This window comes from Silurus meridionalis, chromosome 13, assembly GCF_014805685.1.
Source record: "Silurus meridionalis isolate SWU-2019-XX chromosome 13, ASM1480568v1, whole genome shotgun sequence".
Lineage (NCBI taxonomy): Eukaryota > Metazoa > Chordata > Actinopteri > Siluriformes > Siluridae > Silurus > Silurus meridionalis.
The window spans coordinates 25,207,661-25,227,378 of record NC_060896.1 but is presented as its reverse complement, the minus strand read 5'-3'; the positions used below and the strand labels follow the sequence as shown (position 1 = coordinate 25,227,378).

Here is a 19,718-nt window from a genome sequence, read left to right as displayed (position 1 = left end):
TTTTTCTGAAACGTCTCAAATTGAGAAAATAAAGGAAGGTAAATTGAGCACAGATTGTAAAATCAGAACACAGAAAAACACTGTTTTTGGTTTGTAGGAATTTTTCTGGTGATCATGTTTTGACATTTAAACCCCGTCAGGAGTCACAGATTTGAACACATACACACCCAAAAAAAAAAAGAAATCAGGATATTATCTAAGCATGTTGTCCTGCATGGATAGCACTCTTCCACATTTTCCTTTTTTATGTTTCCATGCTTTGGTTAGTTTTGTTTTGTTTGTCTCCATTTCGTCTTGTTATTTTTTAATTTCCTCACATGTCCTGATTGTCTACACATGTTTCGAGCTAAGAAGAAAGAAAAAAGCGTGTCACATGTACATTAGAGCAGTGGTCCCCAACCTTTATTGCGCCACGAACCGGTTTAATGTCAGACAATATTTTCACGGACCGGCCTTTAAGGTGTGGCGGATAAATACAACAAAATAAAATGATACGTCCGCCATAAAAATTGGTATTTTCTAAATATAGTCATGAACGTGAATCCACTGTGTTGTTTTTTGTTCATTTTGCTCGATTGGGGGTTTGAATTTAGCGGTAATGTATTATGTGTTAGCGGCTGGAGCAGCCCCTTTAAGAAGGTAGCGGATGGAGGTAAGACATGTGATCGAGGCATCATGACCTGCATCAAGAGTGAGTCATAGACAGATGTGGCGGAGAGAATCTGGTTATTTTCCAAAATAAAACATTGTTAAGAATCAGATAATAAATAAAATGGAAATAATGTAAGTTATGTATTCTTTCTGTGCGGCCCGCTACCAATGTACCCACAAACCACTGCATTACAGGACAGTGAAAATCTTTCTTTGCACATCGTAGTGATGTTAGGAAGATGGAGTCAGAGCACAGTGGCAGCCATGATGCAACACCCACGGAGCACCGGTTTTTAAGGGCCTCGCTCAAGGGCCCAAGAGTGGCAGTTTGGTGATACTGGAGATTGAACTCTCAACCTTTCACTCAGTAACCCAGTACCTTAAACCCTGTGCTACCACCTTCCTTAATGGTTTAGTTAATTTCTGATTAGTTTGTGTTAAATATCCCTGTGTTTGCATTGTATTATCTTCAGTTGACTTTGTTCTCTGCCATACACCAAGCATTTTGCAATGTGTTTTGACTGTTTTGTATTTAAGCTCCCTTTCTGGTTCACGTTTTTGTTTTCTCTTATTTACGTGGTTTAATGTTCACCTAATCACCTAATGCATGCCTGTATTATGCTTTTTATTTTAGATTTAGATTTTGCCTTTTATATTATTAAAATGTTCTTATATTGCTGTTACATCTGTTTGTCTTTTTTACTGACAAAAAAAGGACAAAAATTATCCTTATCAGGTCATCCATACTATTCTCAATATAAAGCTATTGCTAGGAATACAATTTTACTCTCCCATCTAATGTCACAATCAGCCGTCAGTGAATCCTACCGTCCTCATAACCAAGACTTTCAGGAATAACGAATGCGTAACCAGGGGAAGAGTTTAATCAGGTAATTGCAAATGGAAACAATTTTTAGTAGAGACAACCTTTTATTAGATTCATATTCTTTCACATGGTATTCGAAAAATTGGGGTAAAAATCCTGTCTTGTCCTTCTACAGCGAAAGAAAGAAAATAACTAATAAACACTAAATCAGAAACACTAATTTCACTGGTTTATTGGTATTGAATATTTTTTATACAAACAGTGATCTAACATATCTTATAACTTTGAAGCACCAGTGGCTGACCATATCAGCAAAATGGCATCATAAAGGCAAGTGATGTTGGCTAATCAGTGACATTGATGTTGTCTAATCAAAACAGTGAAATTGTAAGTCCTAGTTGGATGTCTGTACAAATCTTTCAGGCATCCACAGGTAAATAAAGAAGATAGCCAATGTGACTTTGACATGTGCTGTAATCCTGAAGACATTTACCCTCCATAATTTCTTTATTATTTCTGTCCATCATTCAAGACTGATTTCTTCTTTGGATCAAAAGAAAGCTTTCTTCAAGTTTATATCACAAGTCTATTCTCAATGCCTTACTACTATCACAATTGTTGGTTGTTCTTTTTAGACCTGGTATCTTTCACAATTTTTTTCATTTACATCCCATCCCTTCTTGAGGTTTCAGCATTTGTCTGATATACAGGAACTGTCTGGTTCTGGAAGACCGGCTGAAGAAAAAGTCCCAACGTTCCAACCACACACACAATTACAAAGATCCATAGGAACATCCGATCCACCACCATGGCCACATACTTCCAATCTTCAATAACCTGCAGAGAAACCAAGAAGGACATATCGTATTACTAGTAAAAGTTGAAATCTCGTGGAATACAAAGCAAGATGAAAACCGCAAAGTAACATCCAACTATTGGATGGTGATTTAACCCATGGCACTAGTGCCTGCTTGGTGATATGAGTCAGCTGTGCATGCCTTATACTCTTAAACTGATGTATTTGTGAAAACAGAAAATGGATTGAGACAGTGCTTTAGTTTTAATGTCACGTCCATTACATCTTATGCTTACTTCAGCACTCTTATAAAGCTTCCCTGTTAAATCTGAACCCATTTGTATCGCTGCCAAGTGCCTGTGTTCATTTTCGCCGTTACATAACTCTAACAATTAATAGAGAAAGTGCTCTTGAAGAAAATATATATATATATATATATATATATATATATATATATATATATATATATATATATATACTGTAGTAAAAAGAAATCTAATGAAACTAGTGTATATTTCCAAATAAGTCATTCATATTTCATTTCAAAATGAAAATCCTGGACAAAGGAAACAATATTTTATTATATTTTTACAATAAAATAGGGAACACCCTCTTTTATATAGTTAAATCTTGAGTTTTGGAACAATATCACATTTTGGGTGATTCAGCAAGTTTTTACTTAGCAGAATGTCATTAAATTCATCATTCTTTATATTCAACTATTTTTTGCACTTTTTTTGTAGTGATCCACATTCGCAGTACATAAAGCAGTTCTACTTGCGACCAGAGACTATTTATTTTTTCTTTCTTAATTTTTTTATAACAAAAAACAAATGAGCATTCACAGACCAACGGGACGTCTCGTTTGATGTCTGACATCACTAATTTGTTTTCATGCTTTCTTTTCCTTCTCCTACACTAGTGCGGGACACAGCGAGTTTGTTTTAATGCTAAACTGCTCTTCTTACACAAGCGTGGTAATACTGTAATCTTAGTGAACATACAGACGAGCAAAGCTTCATTTCATGTCTTCCTACACACCCAAACACAGCCAGGTGGACTGAGATATTAATCTTTAAAAAAGCCAAAAACAAACTGTACATTTGTAAATGAATCTTGAATGTCTTTTTACACTGTTTCATGCTATTAATCTTCAGTTTTTGTTACATCCATGGTGGAGCAAAACAAGGTGAAAAGGAGGCCTTTTAGCATTTGGCCTAGGAAATAAAAAATGTCATTTAGATAAAGAAAAGAAGCTGAACTTACTTTAAATAACCACAACAAACCAATACTGTTGGGTACAAATACAAATACAATTCTGGGATATTTTTTGCTTTGAATTGAAAACAATTTCAGTGACCCTCTAATGATTTTTACTGGTCTTCAGAAATTTACTGGCCCTCTTAGAAACATAAAGTAATCTCTTCATACAATCTATAAGTACGGAAAGGATACTTGCACTCAGGGGTTTAATGTCTTGATCAAGAGCACAAGTTTGGCTCTCTGGAAGCACTTGTAGACAAACCTGTAAACTTGTACACCAACCAGCCTTATATAAATCCCTGTAATAAAAGAAAAGAATACAAATATTCCCCAACTGATTACTTACACTCTGATCGTCATCATTTCCCATCATGTGATCAGCTACATAACGAACTCCATCCACTGCTTCTTGAACATCAACCCCTAAGTCTGATTGGTCTCCACTTCCCCTTGTGTCTCCCCGGTTAAAGGTATTGCCATTGGGCAGGAAATCTGTAGGTCGCCGATCACATTTCCTGTGAAAGCTGGTCCTGTTGTTGTAAAAGTCTTCTGGTGAAGACAATGCAGATGCTGAAGATGCAGGAAGCAAAACTGAGGCTGAAGAGGACATTGCTGACTTGCAGGGAGCTTCACATCTCAGCCCAGGCAGAGCTGTGTTACCTTTAAGATGCCTCCGCTGGTGTAGCCTCTGTCGGGATGAGTTCCCTTCAGGTCTTCGCATAAAAAGCAGCATGGGAAGTTTGTCTAGGAAGACCAGCTTCACCCATTTGGGCATGGTATGAGTACTCGGGGATCGATGATGCACGTTGAGCACGCATACACTTGTGATGATGGAGAACGTGACCAGAACCATGGTGAACATCAGGTACTTGCCAATTAGAGGGACATCCAGGGATGTAGGAGGAACAATTTTGGAGATGAGTAAGAGGAAGACAGTTAGAGCCAGGAGAACAGAGATACATAGGGTCATCTTCTCACCACAATCAGATGGCAAGTAGAAAACCAGGATGGCCAGAGAGGTAATCAGCACGCATGGGATGATGAGGTTGATGGTGTAGAAAAGAGGTTTTCTCTTGATTATAAAATCATACGTCAGGTCAACGTAAGTCGGGTCTTGAGGGTTGACCGTCCTCCTTCCTGGCAGAGCTAAAATGTCCCACTCTCCACTAGGAGTGAAGTCATCCATACTGGCTACTTCGGACTTGAGGACAAGATCAATTTCCGTGTGATCGTACGTCCATGACCGGAATTTTAGTGTGCAGTTTTGCAGGTCAAAGGGAAAGTGTTTGACCTCAATCTTGCAGGCGCTCTTGTAGATGGCAGGAGGAAGCCAGGCAATGCTGCCGTTAAACAGTACAATAGCATTGGTGAAGACTGTGACCTCATAGGTGCCATCAGCACTGGAAAAGGAATATAATGTCAATCAATTAAATCAGATTTATTTATTTGTTTTGATCACTATGTTGCAGTTTTATATAGTTTTAAAGAAATATGTAATTGGAAAAATTTATTTTACATTCCCACTATAATTGTATCAATTATGTACTAAGAATCAACTGTAATTCCAGTGTAATTGTATATATTTTGAAAATCATCTTAAAAAACACAATTTTAAATTCTAATTTTGCTGAATGATATATCAGATGGTCTCAGAAATATATCAGCTCACATGACTGTCACGTGTGCCTCATGATGGTGATGTTTTTGTTTGGAGATGGACTTTCATTTTCATACACCTTCCATGAAGTCAACAGAAATCTGTCAACATCGGGCTCACAATTGCCTTTTGAAATGATTTTCTTTTCTAACCCCGACCCTATACAATTATGTGCTTTCAACTTTGTCGTAACAGTTTAGAACCACAGAAGGAACAGAAAGAACCACAAATGGCTGGAAATGTCAGGTGTTCCAATTTTTTTTTCAATAAAGTTTATAACTGCATAATTTGTAACACAAGCATACAAAGTGCTTAACTTACTTATTGTATAACACAATGTCAGGAAGCCAGATGTGTCTGGAGGGTATTCGGAGTTTGTCGATTCCATCGTATTGGGATGGATCCCAAGACAGTCTGTAATCATTCCAGTTCTGAGGGAAGAGAAAAAACAGTCAGCGTATCAGTCCGGGTCATTTGGCAATAATTGCCTCCTGGTAGATATATGGTACTTAATTACACACTTCATTATTATTTTAAAAAGTTATAGTGAGTGGGACTGATTGCTGCTCTGCTATAGGAGAGGCATGTCTACTGATACATTTCTGTTCAAGGGCAAGGACACTAGAGGCTTGTTGCTTATTATTAGCTAATAATTGGTGCGTAACGGACGTTTCATGCTTACCTGTGTGAGCCACACGTTTGTTGTCATGATTTGCTCCCTCTCATTCTGTGTGCATTTGTGGAAAAACACATAAAACCCTCTAATCAAGGCATGAAAGTAAAATCAGCAGACCGGTAAACAGCTTCTGAAAAGTCTGTGCACGATTTTCACCGATTCTAACACACAAAAGAGACGGCATTCAACAGTCTAGAGTATAGAGAGAACTCTCTTCAGGAAAGTCTGAATATAAGATTGAGATGTGCCTTTCATCCCATTCAACATGTATTTACTGTTATAATAACTTCCACTCTTCTGGGAAGATGTTCCACTAGATTCTGGAGTGTGCTTGTGGAGATTTGTGCTCATTCTACAACGGTGTTAGTAGAAATCAGGTTCAGATGTTGGAGAGGTGATGAGGCCTGAAGTGCAGTCAATGTTCTAATTCATTCCAAATGTTTTCAGTAAGGTTGAGTTCAAAGCCCTCTAGCAGATGGAGATCAAGATCTACCATTCCAACCCATGTATAGCATATTCCTAGAGGTTTGGGTCTCCTAGTTTTTGGGAAAACATTATTGAATAAAGTTGGAATGGTAGATCTTGAGGTGCCTGCTAGAGGGCTTTGAACTCAACCCTATTGAACACATTTGGAATTAATCCAAATCCATGTAATGGGACACCTGACTGGAAAAGTCAGGTGTCCCATTACATTTGTCCATATAGTGTACAGTATATAACAAGTAACTAATATTGAAAGGTTGTGCACATCATATAACCAACCTACATCCAAACAAAAGATACTGTCCAGCAGTTTATCTGTAGAACTAGATATACGTAGCACTGTGAGTTTGCTCGATCGGTATGGCTCTGTAAATCATAACTGTAAACCCATCTAAGTGCTACTGTATTATATCACAGGCAGTGAGTTTAGTAATATTTTGATCTCATTTACGTCAAGAAACAGTTAAAAAAAAAATATTAATGTCACTTGTTTTATCCTCACCACACTGATGAGCTGCGCCAGAGAGACCTGCAGCCTTACGGTCACTCTTTCGGTTCTGTTCAGCGCAGGACGGATGAGATTGTTATAACGATCCTTAGACAGGAGCCAGTTCATGAGCCGCTCTTCAGCTTCTGCACAGACAGCACCTGCAAAGAAATGCAGGAGATCTCAAACTGACCTTCTTCTGATGAGTCTAATTCTTGTACTATTGCACAAATATCATTATTTTTTTCTTAGTCTGTACCATAATAATGCATTTTATCATTTATAGTTAGATGGACCAATATGGGTTTTGTATGAATGCATAATGAAAACCCTTTAACTGTATCTTTAATTTTAATATGTTTAATTTACTTTTTTTTTTTTTATCAATACAGTTTAATTCAACCAAAGGTGGGTTCAGTGCTTATAACAGGCCACTCAAGATCTTCCACTCCAACCATGTAAACCATATCTTCATGAAGAAGGCTTTGTGCCCAGGAGCATTGCCATGCTTCAACAGATTTAGGTCTCCTAGCTCAAGTGTAATGAAGTCAGTTAGGAGAACCATAATTTAATTCAGCTACATGGGCCTTAAATTTTCTTTCTGCCGCTTATAAATTTGCGTTGCATTTCACTGGTTTAATCTCTTTCATAGCTCCACTGCACGTCTAGACATCAGTAGCATGGAACATGTTTTATTGCTCTGCTTGGAGACCTCTGCTGACTTTGCAGCCTTATAAATAATGATCTGTTCCTGAATCTACACTCAATCAGCCACATTTAAATGCTTGACAGTAAAGGAACACCAACAGTAATGCAGAAATCAGAAGAGAAGCTACATAATGGCTTAATATTTTAGGCTATTAAAATTGGTTCTTGCACTTGGAGTCTGGAAACAATTATTCACTCAAGTGAATGTTACATTCCTTTAAGCTGAGTAAATATACACAATATCAGATGATATTATTTCTTCATTCAGTTTTGTGTTTACTGTTCACTGTTCTACCTCTGGAAGCCATTGCTAATGCTTTGCGTGATCAGTCTGGCCTTGGAGCATGAATGTGGAGTAATTGATACAAATAAGCTGTGATGCTGTTTAACATTGCATTCATTAGTGTTCACCAGAGCTGAACTGTAAGTTTTGCCCTTGTGTTGCTGATTGAAGGAAAAGCAGAGCACAGACAAATGAACACTAATCCTACACTAATAAATGAAAAATGGTGTGCTGGCAGACTCTTGATTTAAACAGATAGCAAGCAGGGACAAGATGAACTAAGCAATATACGCTCAACAAACGCTGAGAGGGAACTTTATCTCAGAAGTCCTTTCCTCAGGAGTAACAAGTATTAGGTTCATAGAAAACTGGACTGGTACACCCTCTTACACACAAACACCTTCATTGCCATTTTTAAACAAATAACTGTAGCTAAAGCATCACCAAATATTAAAACATACACCTTTTCTATTATTATGTGGACGATTTATTTGCACTTTTAGTGCATACTCTATTCATTCCCAATCAACTTACTGACCTGAATATTTGCAAAATGTTTTTCCAACTGTTTAATTTTAATAACACTTACTTTTCCCAGACTTTTGTTGCCCTGGTTCAACTTTTTTGAGACATTTCCTCAGTTGAAACTTTTTATGGGTTTTTTTTTTTATGTTCTATTGTGATGGTATGAGATTTGCAAAAAATTGTGTTCTGTTTCGTTTTTACATTTTACACAGTAAAATGGTGTTTTATAGTTTTGTCACTAACATATTAGTATTTGCTTGGGTATTAGTATTAAGTAGTATTATTCTAACCTATTAGTATTTGATTGAGTTTTCTTCTCTGAACTATAGGACCAATATACTGTGTATATATATTATATATACTGTGTATGTATATATGTATGGCTTCTAAATAAAACACTTGTGCTTTGAACAGCTCATCATAACAGATGTCACATCACCAGAGAACCAGGCACTTCTCATTTACTGGAAGCTGCACAGGGTGAAAGCAGGAATATGCTAATAAGATTCTTCTTGGTAGATTGTGCTTGTTAATAGCAACACCGTCTGTCATCAATGTCAGTTTTATGTACATTGTTAAACAGTCTCACTGTACCACATTGTGTGCAATGTTCAAAATCTCAAACTCACCTAGAAATAGATTGAAATATCTTCTATAGGAAAATAATCAATAGATTGTTTAGTGTTGTGCATCCTAATTCAATGCTGTGCTGCTTTTACTATCCTGGAGGTGATTATTTTCTACAAGCAGCATATCCTGAAGTGTTTTATTTCACTGTTATAATTATATAGTAGCTCAATATTTAAGGCTCTGTTTTACTGATTAGAAGGTTGGGGATTCAAGCCCCAGCAAACATTCCCTTAACAGTAAGTAAGACATAAAATGCATTTTTTTTTTCCATTTTATATAAAAAAAGCCTTCCTTTTTTTTTATTTAGAAAAGCTCCCATGACAGCTCTACTTCTGACTGTTGGTACTGGAGACTCCTTTAAAATAGTGATAAACATCTCCATACAGAAAACTCATCAGTCCTTATCAGAGATGACACTGTCTCCATGTGAGTTGAAATAGAGCTGTGAAGTGAGAAATTCTTTTGAAGCTGTTGCTATAGAACAATATTAACATCTAATTAATCAGTACATAAAATCCAACAACACTGTAAGAGTCTGGCATTTTATATTTTCATACTTTCTTCTTAACTTCATAATTAAAACTGAGCCAATCCCATCTTGAGAAAAACTATCTATACAGATTGCAGACACACAAACACTAATTGTCTCTAAGCAATCATATGACAAACTATACACCAAAGTAATACATGTTTGGGAGATGTATTGCAAAATTAAACTGCATATATTTCATTCTCCATCCTCATCTGATCTAGAGTTAGGAGCTAAAGTGTGGGTGGTGGAGTGTGGTGAATACACACAGATCTCTACACAGAATTCTCATTAAAATGTTTCAGTTCAGCCCCAGACACTGTGCGTTAATGTAAACATGTACTACATACGCATTGCTTGTGGCCTATAGATACACCTGTAGAGGTACATTTAAGCTGACAAACAAATGGAATCTGAGGACATATAAATAATAATAATAATAATAATAATAATAATAATAATAATAATAATAATGACCACAAAAAAATGTTTTAATATCCAGATCCAAATCCAGTTTTATTTCATTATCCAGATCCAAATCCAGTTTTAGTTTGGGGTGACAGTACAAACTATAAAATGAATAGGAATGACGAAATATTATTGAAGCTCCCTGTGATTTCTTGTTTTGGACGTTATCTTACCATACCATGAACACCTTGGAGAACATGAACTTCATGCAATTAAAACATAAAAATAGTGTGTGTGTGTGTGTGTGTGTGTGTGTGTGTGTGTGTGTGTGTGTGTGTGTGTGCTCTGCAATTGTCTAAATGGTCTGAATCTCCAAGGTGCTCATGACTGGAATAGCTCCCAGATCTAGCATGACCCTCACCAGGAAAAAGCACTTACTGAAAATGAATGAATGGATGGATGGATGGATGGATGGATGGATGGATGGATGGATAAAAGGATGGATAAATAGATAGAAATCGTATGTAGAAAATAAATCCACATGCAGCATATGTGAGAAAATAATTATCTGGAAAAATAAACCCACTTCATGTGAAGTGTTATAAAGTGCACAAGTTTCAGATCAGTGTGTATTCTGCTGTATAATAAAATAATAATCTGCTCAAGAGCCTCCACATGAAACAGCTTCAATCAGCACTGCAGGAAAGTTTTGCTCCACACTGAATCGCGCTCGGAGAGAAGAATGAAGCGGATTTGTACTCACTCTGGATGAAGGTGAACGCGTACAGGAGGGTGCTGAGGGTCCGTGTCATGGTCGACGCCGCGTTGTCCTTTCATTCACTCCCATCACGCGCTCATACGCAGCGGGGACGCGCCTAATCTTCACCGGACGGAGCTGAACACACACACTGCCTCCCCCGCATACACACGCTTACACACACACACACACTCACACTGGGTCGGCAGCAGAGCGTCCAGCTGTTCAACTGTCGAGGTAAACACACAGTGTATGAGCGTGTGTGGGTTTTCCCCTCCCTATAAAACTAAAACTATAACTATAAAACTATACTTCACTTCATCCCTACTCTTCATCCCTACTCTCTATCTCCTGCTCCACTTCTATCTATCTATCTATCTATCTATCTATCTATCTATCTATCTATCTATCTATCTATCTATCTATCTATCTATCTATCTGTCTGTCTGTCTGTCTGTCTGTCTGTCTGTCTGTCTGTCTGTCTGTACTGTACTGTACTGTACTGTACTGTACATGTGCATTTAATTTTGACATGTTCAGTTTTTAAAAGGTGCAGTGTATTTTTGCTTCTTGTTTTCCAGAACACGTGATACATTTTTTCAGGCATGTTTACTGTTTGTTTATTTCACTTTTACATGGTGAAATTCACCCTCACGTGATCATATTTAGAACTTATGTAAAAAAAAATCATGTAAAATACATTTGATTCTTTTTTTCCTATAAGTCAGTCTGTCTGTCTGTCTGTCTGTCTGTCTGTCTGTCTGCCCATCTATCTATCTATCTATCTATCTATCTATCTATCTATCTATCTATCTATCTATCTATCTATCTATCTATCTATCTATCTATCTATCTATCTATCTATCTATCTATCTATCTATCTATCTGTTTATCCTTCTGTGAGTTTAACTTTACTCAGTTCTTATGCTGGTTGTTATGTCAGGGTGATGAGAAGGGAAGATCTTTAAATGTTACTTTGACTGGCATTATTGACCTTCTGTTTGTCTAGAGAGCAGTTTGGCACTTTCTGGTGAGAGGTAAAGGAGAGCTCACAGCTAGGGAGCAGAGGTCAGGCCAAGTGATGCTTGACTGCTACTGATCTGACCTTGGGTCTGGGTCAGATATGCTTTCTCTCTCTCTCTCTCTCTCTCTCTCTGTCTGTCTTTCCTCCCCCTGTCTTTTTTTCTCCCAAACCATGATGCTTCCTGTCTTTCTCTGACATTAGAGCAATCCAGCTAATACGCTCCATTACCTCTACTCACATAATGACAGCTAATTAACTCTTTCCATTGATATCTTCTGTTGTCCTTCCTGTTCCCAATTAGCTTCATTGTGTCCTCTATATGACACAGGTAATTACTGGTTTCTATATGGTCCCTCACATAGTCCAGGTTGTAATGGATACGAGAAACTGTGTTGCAACTGTAAATTTCTTGCTAGATTTACAGAAGTTTGGTGAACACCAGGTTCCTGCGTTATATTTTACTAGAGTTTTTTAAAAGCATGATTATCTGTACTTCTACTTGAGTGAAGGATGTGTGTACTTTTGCCATCTCTGCGTAGTTGTTTTGGATCACTTTCTTAGAGGTCATTACATTAATGAAATGATTTTTTCACAAAATTTATATTAAATTTGTTGAAATAAATGAGGTAATGACACATAACTAGTATATCATTTTATAAATAAACACTATATTATCACTAACTAAATTTCCATCAAAAATTCTTGTAAATGCGTCAGCGAATGGGTAAGAATTCGTTCATATCTAGTTTGATAAATGAGAAATTTGCAGTGTATTAATAAAATAATGAAACCTTTATGATTTCAGGTTCTAACTCTTCAGTGTGTGCACCATGCTTTCTCTCCATAGCTTTTATTACATAACACAATTTAATGGCATACCCTGGAGCAAATCAGTGTGTGTCGATGGCAAAGATTTAATGCCCTATACTTTGGGCTTTACATTATGAAGCAGCCACTGATTTCTAATGACTTGAGAGTCTTGTATTCTCAGACTACAATGCACTGTGAAGATCTGCCGAAGGTATACATCTACTTTTATATATGAGCTGTTAACAAAAAGAACAACACATACAGTATGTATAGTGTATAGTAAATTCTGAAAATCATTGTTGTTTTTACTATTTCTTTTATAATTTCATTATTTTTAGATTTAGAACATGATGGTGGGTGCTTAATGAAGAAACAGGACAAATCCCCTAAACCTAAAACAAATGCAGTAATGGGTTAAGAACATGGTTATATACAATATTATGTAGCCTTTAATCTGAATCTGAATTATTTTAGCTTTTGAGTGACAAAAATTATAACTATACAACTATATTGATCTATATGACTATTTGGCAGTTTAGCTCTTACAGTGTAGTAGTTTTGCAATAGTATTTGTATGTTATTCATGTCAAAAGTGGTTTGAGTTTTGGTTTGTCATTTTCAGATGCTGCAGACCTCCTGGGGTTTTCACATATCTAAATCTATGGTTGTTCTGTGGATGGAGATGTTGTTGAAAGAGAGAGGAGCCAAAATGGTTGGAGTTACATTCGTGCTACAATAATCTAACTAACCACTCTTGAACCTCATAGTGGGTAATAAAGCATGTCATAAGATACGACACATATCACCCTGAGGATCACTGAAACTGACAGTAAAACCCTGTTTGCTAAAGCTAGTCTCGCCACTCTGCTCTGGCCTCTGTCATATTCAAGGCTTTTCTCTTCATTGAACTGCCAGTTACTGGAAGTTTTCGCTTTTTTGCACCAATCTGTGCAAAATCTAGAGATTGCTATACCAAAAAAAAGCAGATTAGCAGTTTCTGATATGCTGGTTACTGCCACATGATTGAATGATCAAATAATGCAATTAATGTACGGGGGAAGTTTGACTAGTGGTGGTCATAAAACTGCAGAATGTAAAAAAAAAAAAAAAGAAATCAAAGAATTGCTATTGTAGCAGAGTTTTAATTCTATGATGCTGTTGTAGGAGAGATATTTCAGCCAGGCAGTTCATTAGCTCAAGTGCTTGGCTCTTATGGCAGAAAGGCAGCAGAGGTAGCAACATATTGATTACTCTCTGAGTATCTGCCGAGTAACCAGAGAAGGAAAAGAAGGATGTTTAGATGCTGAATGTGCGGCAAAAGTTCATTTTGCATGTAAATGCAAAAAAGCAAATATCTGTCTGTAATAAAGCAGAGTAGTGGCAGTGAAAACTGAAGATAAAGCTGTTAAGGCATTTTATTACTGCTTAGAAGGTCATGAGTTTAAAACCCAGCATTGTCAGCTGCCACTGCTGCATTCTTAAGCAATAGTGGGCTCTCAACACTCAACTGCTCAGTACAAATAAGACAAAGGTAACATGTATGTCCATGAAATGTCCTTTCATTTCTGTACGTCGATCTGTGACGTGTATCTACAAAATGTAATCAGAAATGCAACCAGGAGGAAGTGGAGCGAACCACAGATTTGGTGGGACACAGGACACCCATAGCCTAGACACACCATAATGCTGGGCTTTATGAAAATAAATCGCCAAAATATTTTTTTATTAAAATAAATCTTATTTGCTGTCTGCCAGAATGCAAGTTGAAAACAGTCATGGAGAAAACGGTTCTTGGGAAGGATGAGACCACAAAAGTGGCACAATTCATAATGTTTGGTGTAAACCCTAAGACTGTTCAACACATTGAGAACATGTTTGGTTGATGTTCTTCATCACCAATAACATGAAGACTCCTGAGGGAAATCCTAAAAGCAAACTTGACCATCTTACTCACCGAGATAGGAAAAGCATACCTTTCCAATCATCTATTCCCTGTAACAAACTACAGTTTGGCATCCCCCCCACACACACACACAATGGTGGGCAGTGGTAACTCAAGGATTAAGTCCTAAATTACTGTTCAGGAGGTCAGAGGTTCAAACCCCGGCATAGACAAGCTTCCACTGCTGGGCCTTTAAACAAGGCTATTAACTCTATCTGCTCTAGGGGCACTGTATTATGATGGACTCTGATCTCTGACCATAACTTCCTAACAAGCGGGATGATGTGATGAAACACCTTCACCAAATTATTAAACAATAATTTATTTGTCTGATTATACATTATGCAAAACTTGCAAACTAAACTAGCAAAACTAACATGCTATGCAAAACTAGCAATTGTGAGGTTTCCTTATTATTTTTTTTAGCATTATTGCTCCACTGGCAAATCCCAAGGGAGCAAACACCAGACACCAAAAACTGTTTACTGATTGACATTTTAAAGAAAGAACCTGTTGAACCACAGTTTATTTGCTTGTAAACAGTACAGCCATGCAGTCTTATAGGCTTCTGAGTAGCTTAGTGTGAATTTATGTAGCTTTCAATAGCTGTTAACACCTTCAGTAAAAACAACTCATCACTACAAGGGTTAAATTGTTCAAAGTCTCCAGTGGTTTAAAAGAGGATCAATGTCAATACAAAACCAACTAAATTCAATCATTAATGAAGGTGGAGTGATACTGAGAATCAGAACTCGTTTTATATCATGAATCAACAAAGTCATGATACATTAATATTTATACAAATCCGATGACGTCCTAACATCCGGTAGATTCTACACATATCTTTTCTTATTTTTAAGAACCCATTTTAAGCTTCTGTGCTTTTTTTATATATTTATATATATAAATCAATATTATACCTTATGAGGTTAAGGATAATAAGCCATTCTCATCTCCAAAGCATAATGAAAATCGTTGAGCTGAACAGTGAGACTTTATGGAGAATTTTATTGCATAGACTACTAATTTAAAAGAATACAATAAAGTACTGTGAAGCATTAAGAAGTCACCTAGTAGGCAATTGAATTACATTTACAACATTTGGCAGATGCCCCTATCCAGAGCAACTTACAACTGAGCAGTTGAAGGTTAAGGGCCTTGCTCAAGGACCCAGCTGTGGAGGTGCTGGGATTTGAACTTACTTTCTTCTGTTTCAAAGTCCAAAGCCTTAACCACTGTCATTAGAACCTTTCATTTAAATTAGCAGTTACAATTTCCAATTCTTACAATAAATATATTATTTGTCCCTCAAATTCATAAAAGATAATTTGGTGTAGAAGCAATAAATGTGTCAAGTTGGCTTTTACTAGGATTTTTGGATGCAAATGAAAAGACCTTATCCTTAATTCTATTTAAAGATCTTTCTTATTATTGAAAAACTGTATCCATTAAATTAAATATATTTACATTAGATTGCAATATTATAATATTATATTAGTTGTTGTGTACTATTCCAATAGAGTTTAGTTGACCATCAATGTGCAATGTAGGATAGTAATGTAGGATGTAGGTTTCCAGTTACGATGTTAAAATTCCCACTTGAGACTCAAGTTTACGAGGCACTGAACAAATGCAATTACATCTTATCTAACGTAACAGTAGGATGGACAATTGATTTTTCCTCAACAGGGGAATGCGTGGGGGCTGGTTGGTTGGTGAGGAGTGGGTGTGGGGTCCCATTCTAAGACAGAAATTGCCATACGTACATTACTGTAGTAAATTCAGGAAAAGCTATAGGAGAGGAACATTTATTTAACAGTTACTGGTTTTTGGAAATGTTGTTGAAAATATCAGAACAAATTTGGTATTGAAACTTAACATTGAGTGTCACATAATACCTTTAATGTTGTTTTATAAACTTCCCTTCTTTCCCTGGTGTGCCATTATATATTCTCAGATTTTTAATACATTTTTACATTCTTGCATTCTTTTTTTATTTTCATAAATTATTTTTGAAAAGCAGTTACAGTTGGACTGATGAATTCTCAAATCTGATTGGTCCAAAGGTTTGGATTACTCTTCTATTTCATCCACTTAAACAATAATTCAAAGAGGAAATCTCAGGTTTATTAATAATATGCTAATTATAATATATTCTTGTTTCTGTAGCACATGGACTTGTAAGGTGGATTTTTATATGATACTCCAAGCACAGTAATAATTGATTAATAAACATGGTAAATAGAAGAGGTTTCCTTAGAGTTTCCTCTCTTTTCCAGAGATTGGCCTTTTGGCTGGTTGGAGAACGAGTGTATGTATGTAAAAGTATGACATATCTTTAATTGGTAAAAAAAAAGAAATTAAAGATGTCTGGGAATACATTTTAAGGTAATAATAGTAACAAGTAACTAATTTTCCTATTAAAGCACTTCCTGTTATGTTTCTTTCTGTACCTAATAGTTGCAAATGTATTTGAAAAGATTTGGCACACTGATGAGATTTGATTATCTGGAAGTTGTCCAATTACAGAATTCCTTTTCCTGGAATTTAAAAAAAAAACAATTTATCTGGGTACTTAATGAAAGTGAAAGTGCTGAATGCCAACACTTAAAAAAAAAAAGATTTTACAGTGTATTATTTAAGTACATGGTACGCTCCAAATAGCTGACCAACTATTTGAAAATGAATAAATAATAGCAATTCCTTAGAACAAATTCCTAAGAACATAATAGCAATTCCTTAGAACCGACTTAAGCAAAGATGCTAATTATAATATTATAAGTTTATTGCTTTTTAAAGAGTATGCAATTTGGAATGTAAATTAAAAAAAGTTTCCTTGTATTGTTAAAAAGTCCTGCAGTCTATGTTAGATCATGCTGGGTTGTCCCATAGGTATCAATCTTTTTTCATGCTCTAAGTTTCACCCAAAAACTGCAATTCATGACTTCTTTGACTCCTGTCAGCTCTATCCTGCTGTCTCAGGCTTTTTTTTATATTTAAACCAGATTGGTCAATCCACCATTTGGATGGCAAATGGCCAAACCTGTACTGTCTCATCCTCACATATATATCTTCCTCTACACTCTCTACATAAAGCAAAGGTAGCAAATGATTATGTTGTTAATCTCAGTATAAACATACAGTGACCTACAGACCATTTCATGGAGAGCTGCATTTTGCATTGGCTTGCAGTCCATCCTGAGCTCTGCTAATATTGCAAAAGCATTGACAAATAAATATCAAATACCAAATCAGAAAGTGCTGTTTTTATAGTGAATAAACCCTACATTTTCTATCCTACTTTCCCTGCATTGAATCATCAGACGGCCCTTTGCCGCAAAGTCACAAAACTTGATTGCACTGTTTAATCCTTTACCATTTCGCATCAGCAAATCACACTTCAGCTGATGTAAATATCACATCCATACTGATTTTACATAAATTGCGGTCAGTTTATTGGATGTTACTCTCCCCTCTGCTTCCTTCTTATCTTATTCTCGCTCTCCCTCTATCTTTCTGATTCATCTTCACAGCTCTGTGCCAATAACGCCAGCTCTATCCTGACTAAGCACTACAGCCATCCTCTGTAATCTTCTCTCGTCTGAGCTGGCTCTTTAGCTGTGCTTGATTTAGGCTGCCTCTGTCTTCTTAGCTAATTGATTTAAGCCGGGCCCGCTTTTCTCATTGTCGGCTTGTCAGGAGCCTCGCAGGCCCCATAAACTCCATTAACTTCATGACTGATGGATTTGCAGAGCTACTGCCAGTGTCAGACTCATACATGTACACATTTACCCATATTCAACCACACAAAGAAACTCTCACCCACATACTGTATGTAAACAGAGACACAGCTGATGGCTATCGTTAGCTGGTGAGGTAAATCAGCTTTGGCAGAGGATTTGATTAGGTCCTGTGTTTACTTGGTTAGGAAGGATGAAGAGGAACAGAACCCGGTGTCTGCTGTTGATGTACTGATTAGCATTATCCAATTATGTCAGTCCAGCACAGTCCATTATTCTATTATGCTCCAAGATTCAGCCAAAATACATGCAGCTCAAACTGCACCGTGCCCTAAAATGATAACCCCATTGTATATGGAGATGTGAGATGTAAAATAAATGAATAAATAATTTACCAGTCTTCATGTTTGGCAGTACAAAAGTGTGTAGACTTTTTGCTACAGTTTTTGAGGACATTTTCAATAGTTTTTCAAGTGTAATATTAAATAAAATAAACTCAATTGCAATCAGATGTGCACATTATTGCCATGTTATTTTGCGTTAAATATCTTTATAGCATGAAATAAGACGGATAGATAGATAGAAAATTACGAACATTTAAAAAGTCATAAAGAACTGGATATTAAATAAAAAATATTTTAGTTATATTTAAATGAATTTTAAAATTATTTTTACCCCCAGGCTAAATATATTGTTATGTCTATATAAGGATCAAATGAAATATTTTAATGTTTCACTGTCATTTTTCAACAGTAAATTTATGATTATAGTGATCCTGTCACTTTCATCTTTCCAGACCTGCCTGATTCATCCTGATGCACTACTTCTGGATAGATCTCTTTAACTGGAGGCCACTCACTGCTGCTGAAGATGTTTCCATGAGGTTACTGTGGATGGTTGAACTCAAGAACCATGAGCATGTTTTTGGACTGTAATTACTGTTAAACAGTCTGCTACAATGAACACTGCCATGAACAGTTTCACATTCAAGCATCCGAAAGTGAACAGTTTAAAACTTTAACAAAGATAAAACTATAATGAATGAACACTCGGTACCTCTCAAGGTTTCCCCTCATGAAGTCTCAGGGAGTTTTCCTTTGCCACTGTCACCACTGACTTGCTTATTAGCGATAAACTTATGGGTAATAAATTATACATTTAAAATGTATATTTGTATATGATTTATTACTGTAAAGTTGCTTTAATTTTCTGTAAAGTCCATTGTTAAGCTTTATACTACAAATAACATTGAATTGGATTGAAATTTATGATTTGTAACATGATGTTTCTGCTTATATTTCTCACTATTGAATTAGCAGCCCATGAAATTAGTTTAGCAGTCAGTGTTAAGAGTATCTACAATGTAGTTTATGTTTTATTCTGTGGGGAACATTGATATTTCTGATGGTTGTGCCTAACCTACACGGACACTGTTCTCCTGCAGTGTTTGTGTAAAAGACTTAACAACGACACATGCTGACTATGCAATTATTTTGGGTTAGCATCAGTCAATAGCTGGTTCA

General features: G+C 36.3%; 1 protein-coding gene and 1 long non-coding RNA gene across 2 annotated transcripts; one reads left to right on the top strand and one right to left on the bottom strand.

Annotated features, from left to right (window-relative positions):
• Window positions 1–1,584: 1,584 nt before the first annotated feature.
• On the bottom strand, window positions 1,585–10,905 carry chrnb4 (cholinergic receptor, nicotinic, beta 4 (neuronal)). Its single transcript, XM_046865292.1, has 6 exons — window positions 10,686–10,905; window positions 6,855–7,000; window positions 5,876–5,920; window positions 5,515–5,624; window positions 3,883–4,936; window positions 1,585–2,314 (listed from the first exon to the last, which is right to left on the bottom strand). Exons 1-6 carry the CDS (start codon window positions 10,732–10,734, stop codon window positions 2,141–2,143), a joined length of 1,578 nt encoding a protein of 525 aa, XP_046721248.1. The 5' UTR covers window positions 10,735–10,905; the 3' UTR covers window positions 1,585–2,140.
• Window positions 10,893–19,474, top strand: LOC124396211. The gene is made up of 3 exons (XR_006927738.1): window positions 10,893–10,916; window positions 13,136–13,283; window positions 18,992–19,474. It is a non-coding gene; the product is annotated as an uncharacterized LOC124396211 (long non-coding RNA).
• The last annotated feature ends 244 nt before the right edge of the window (window positions 19,475–19,718 follow it).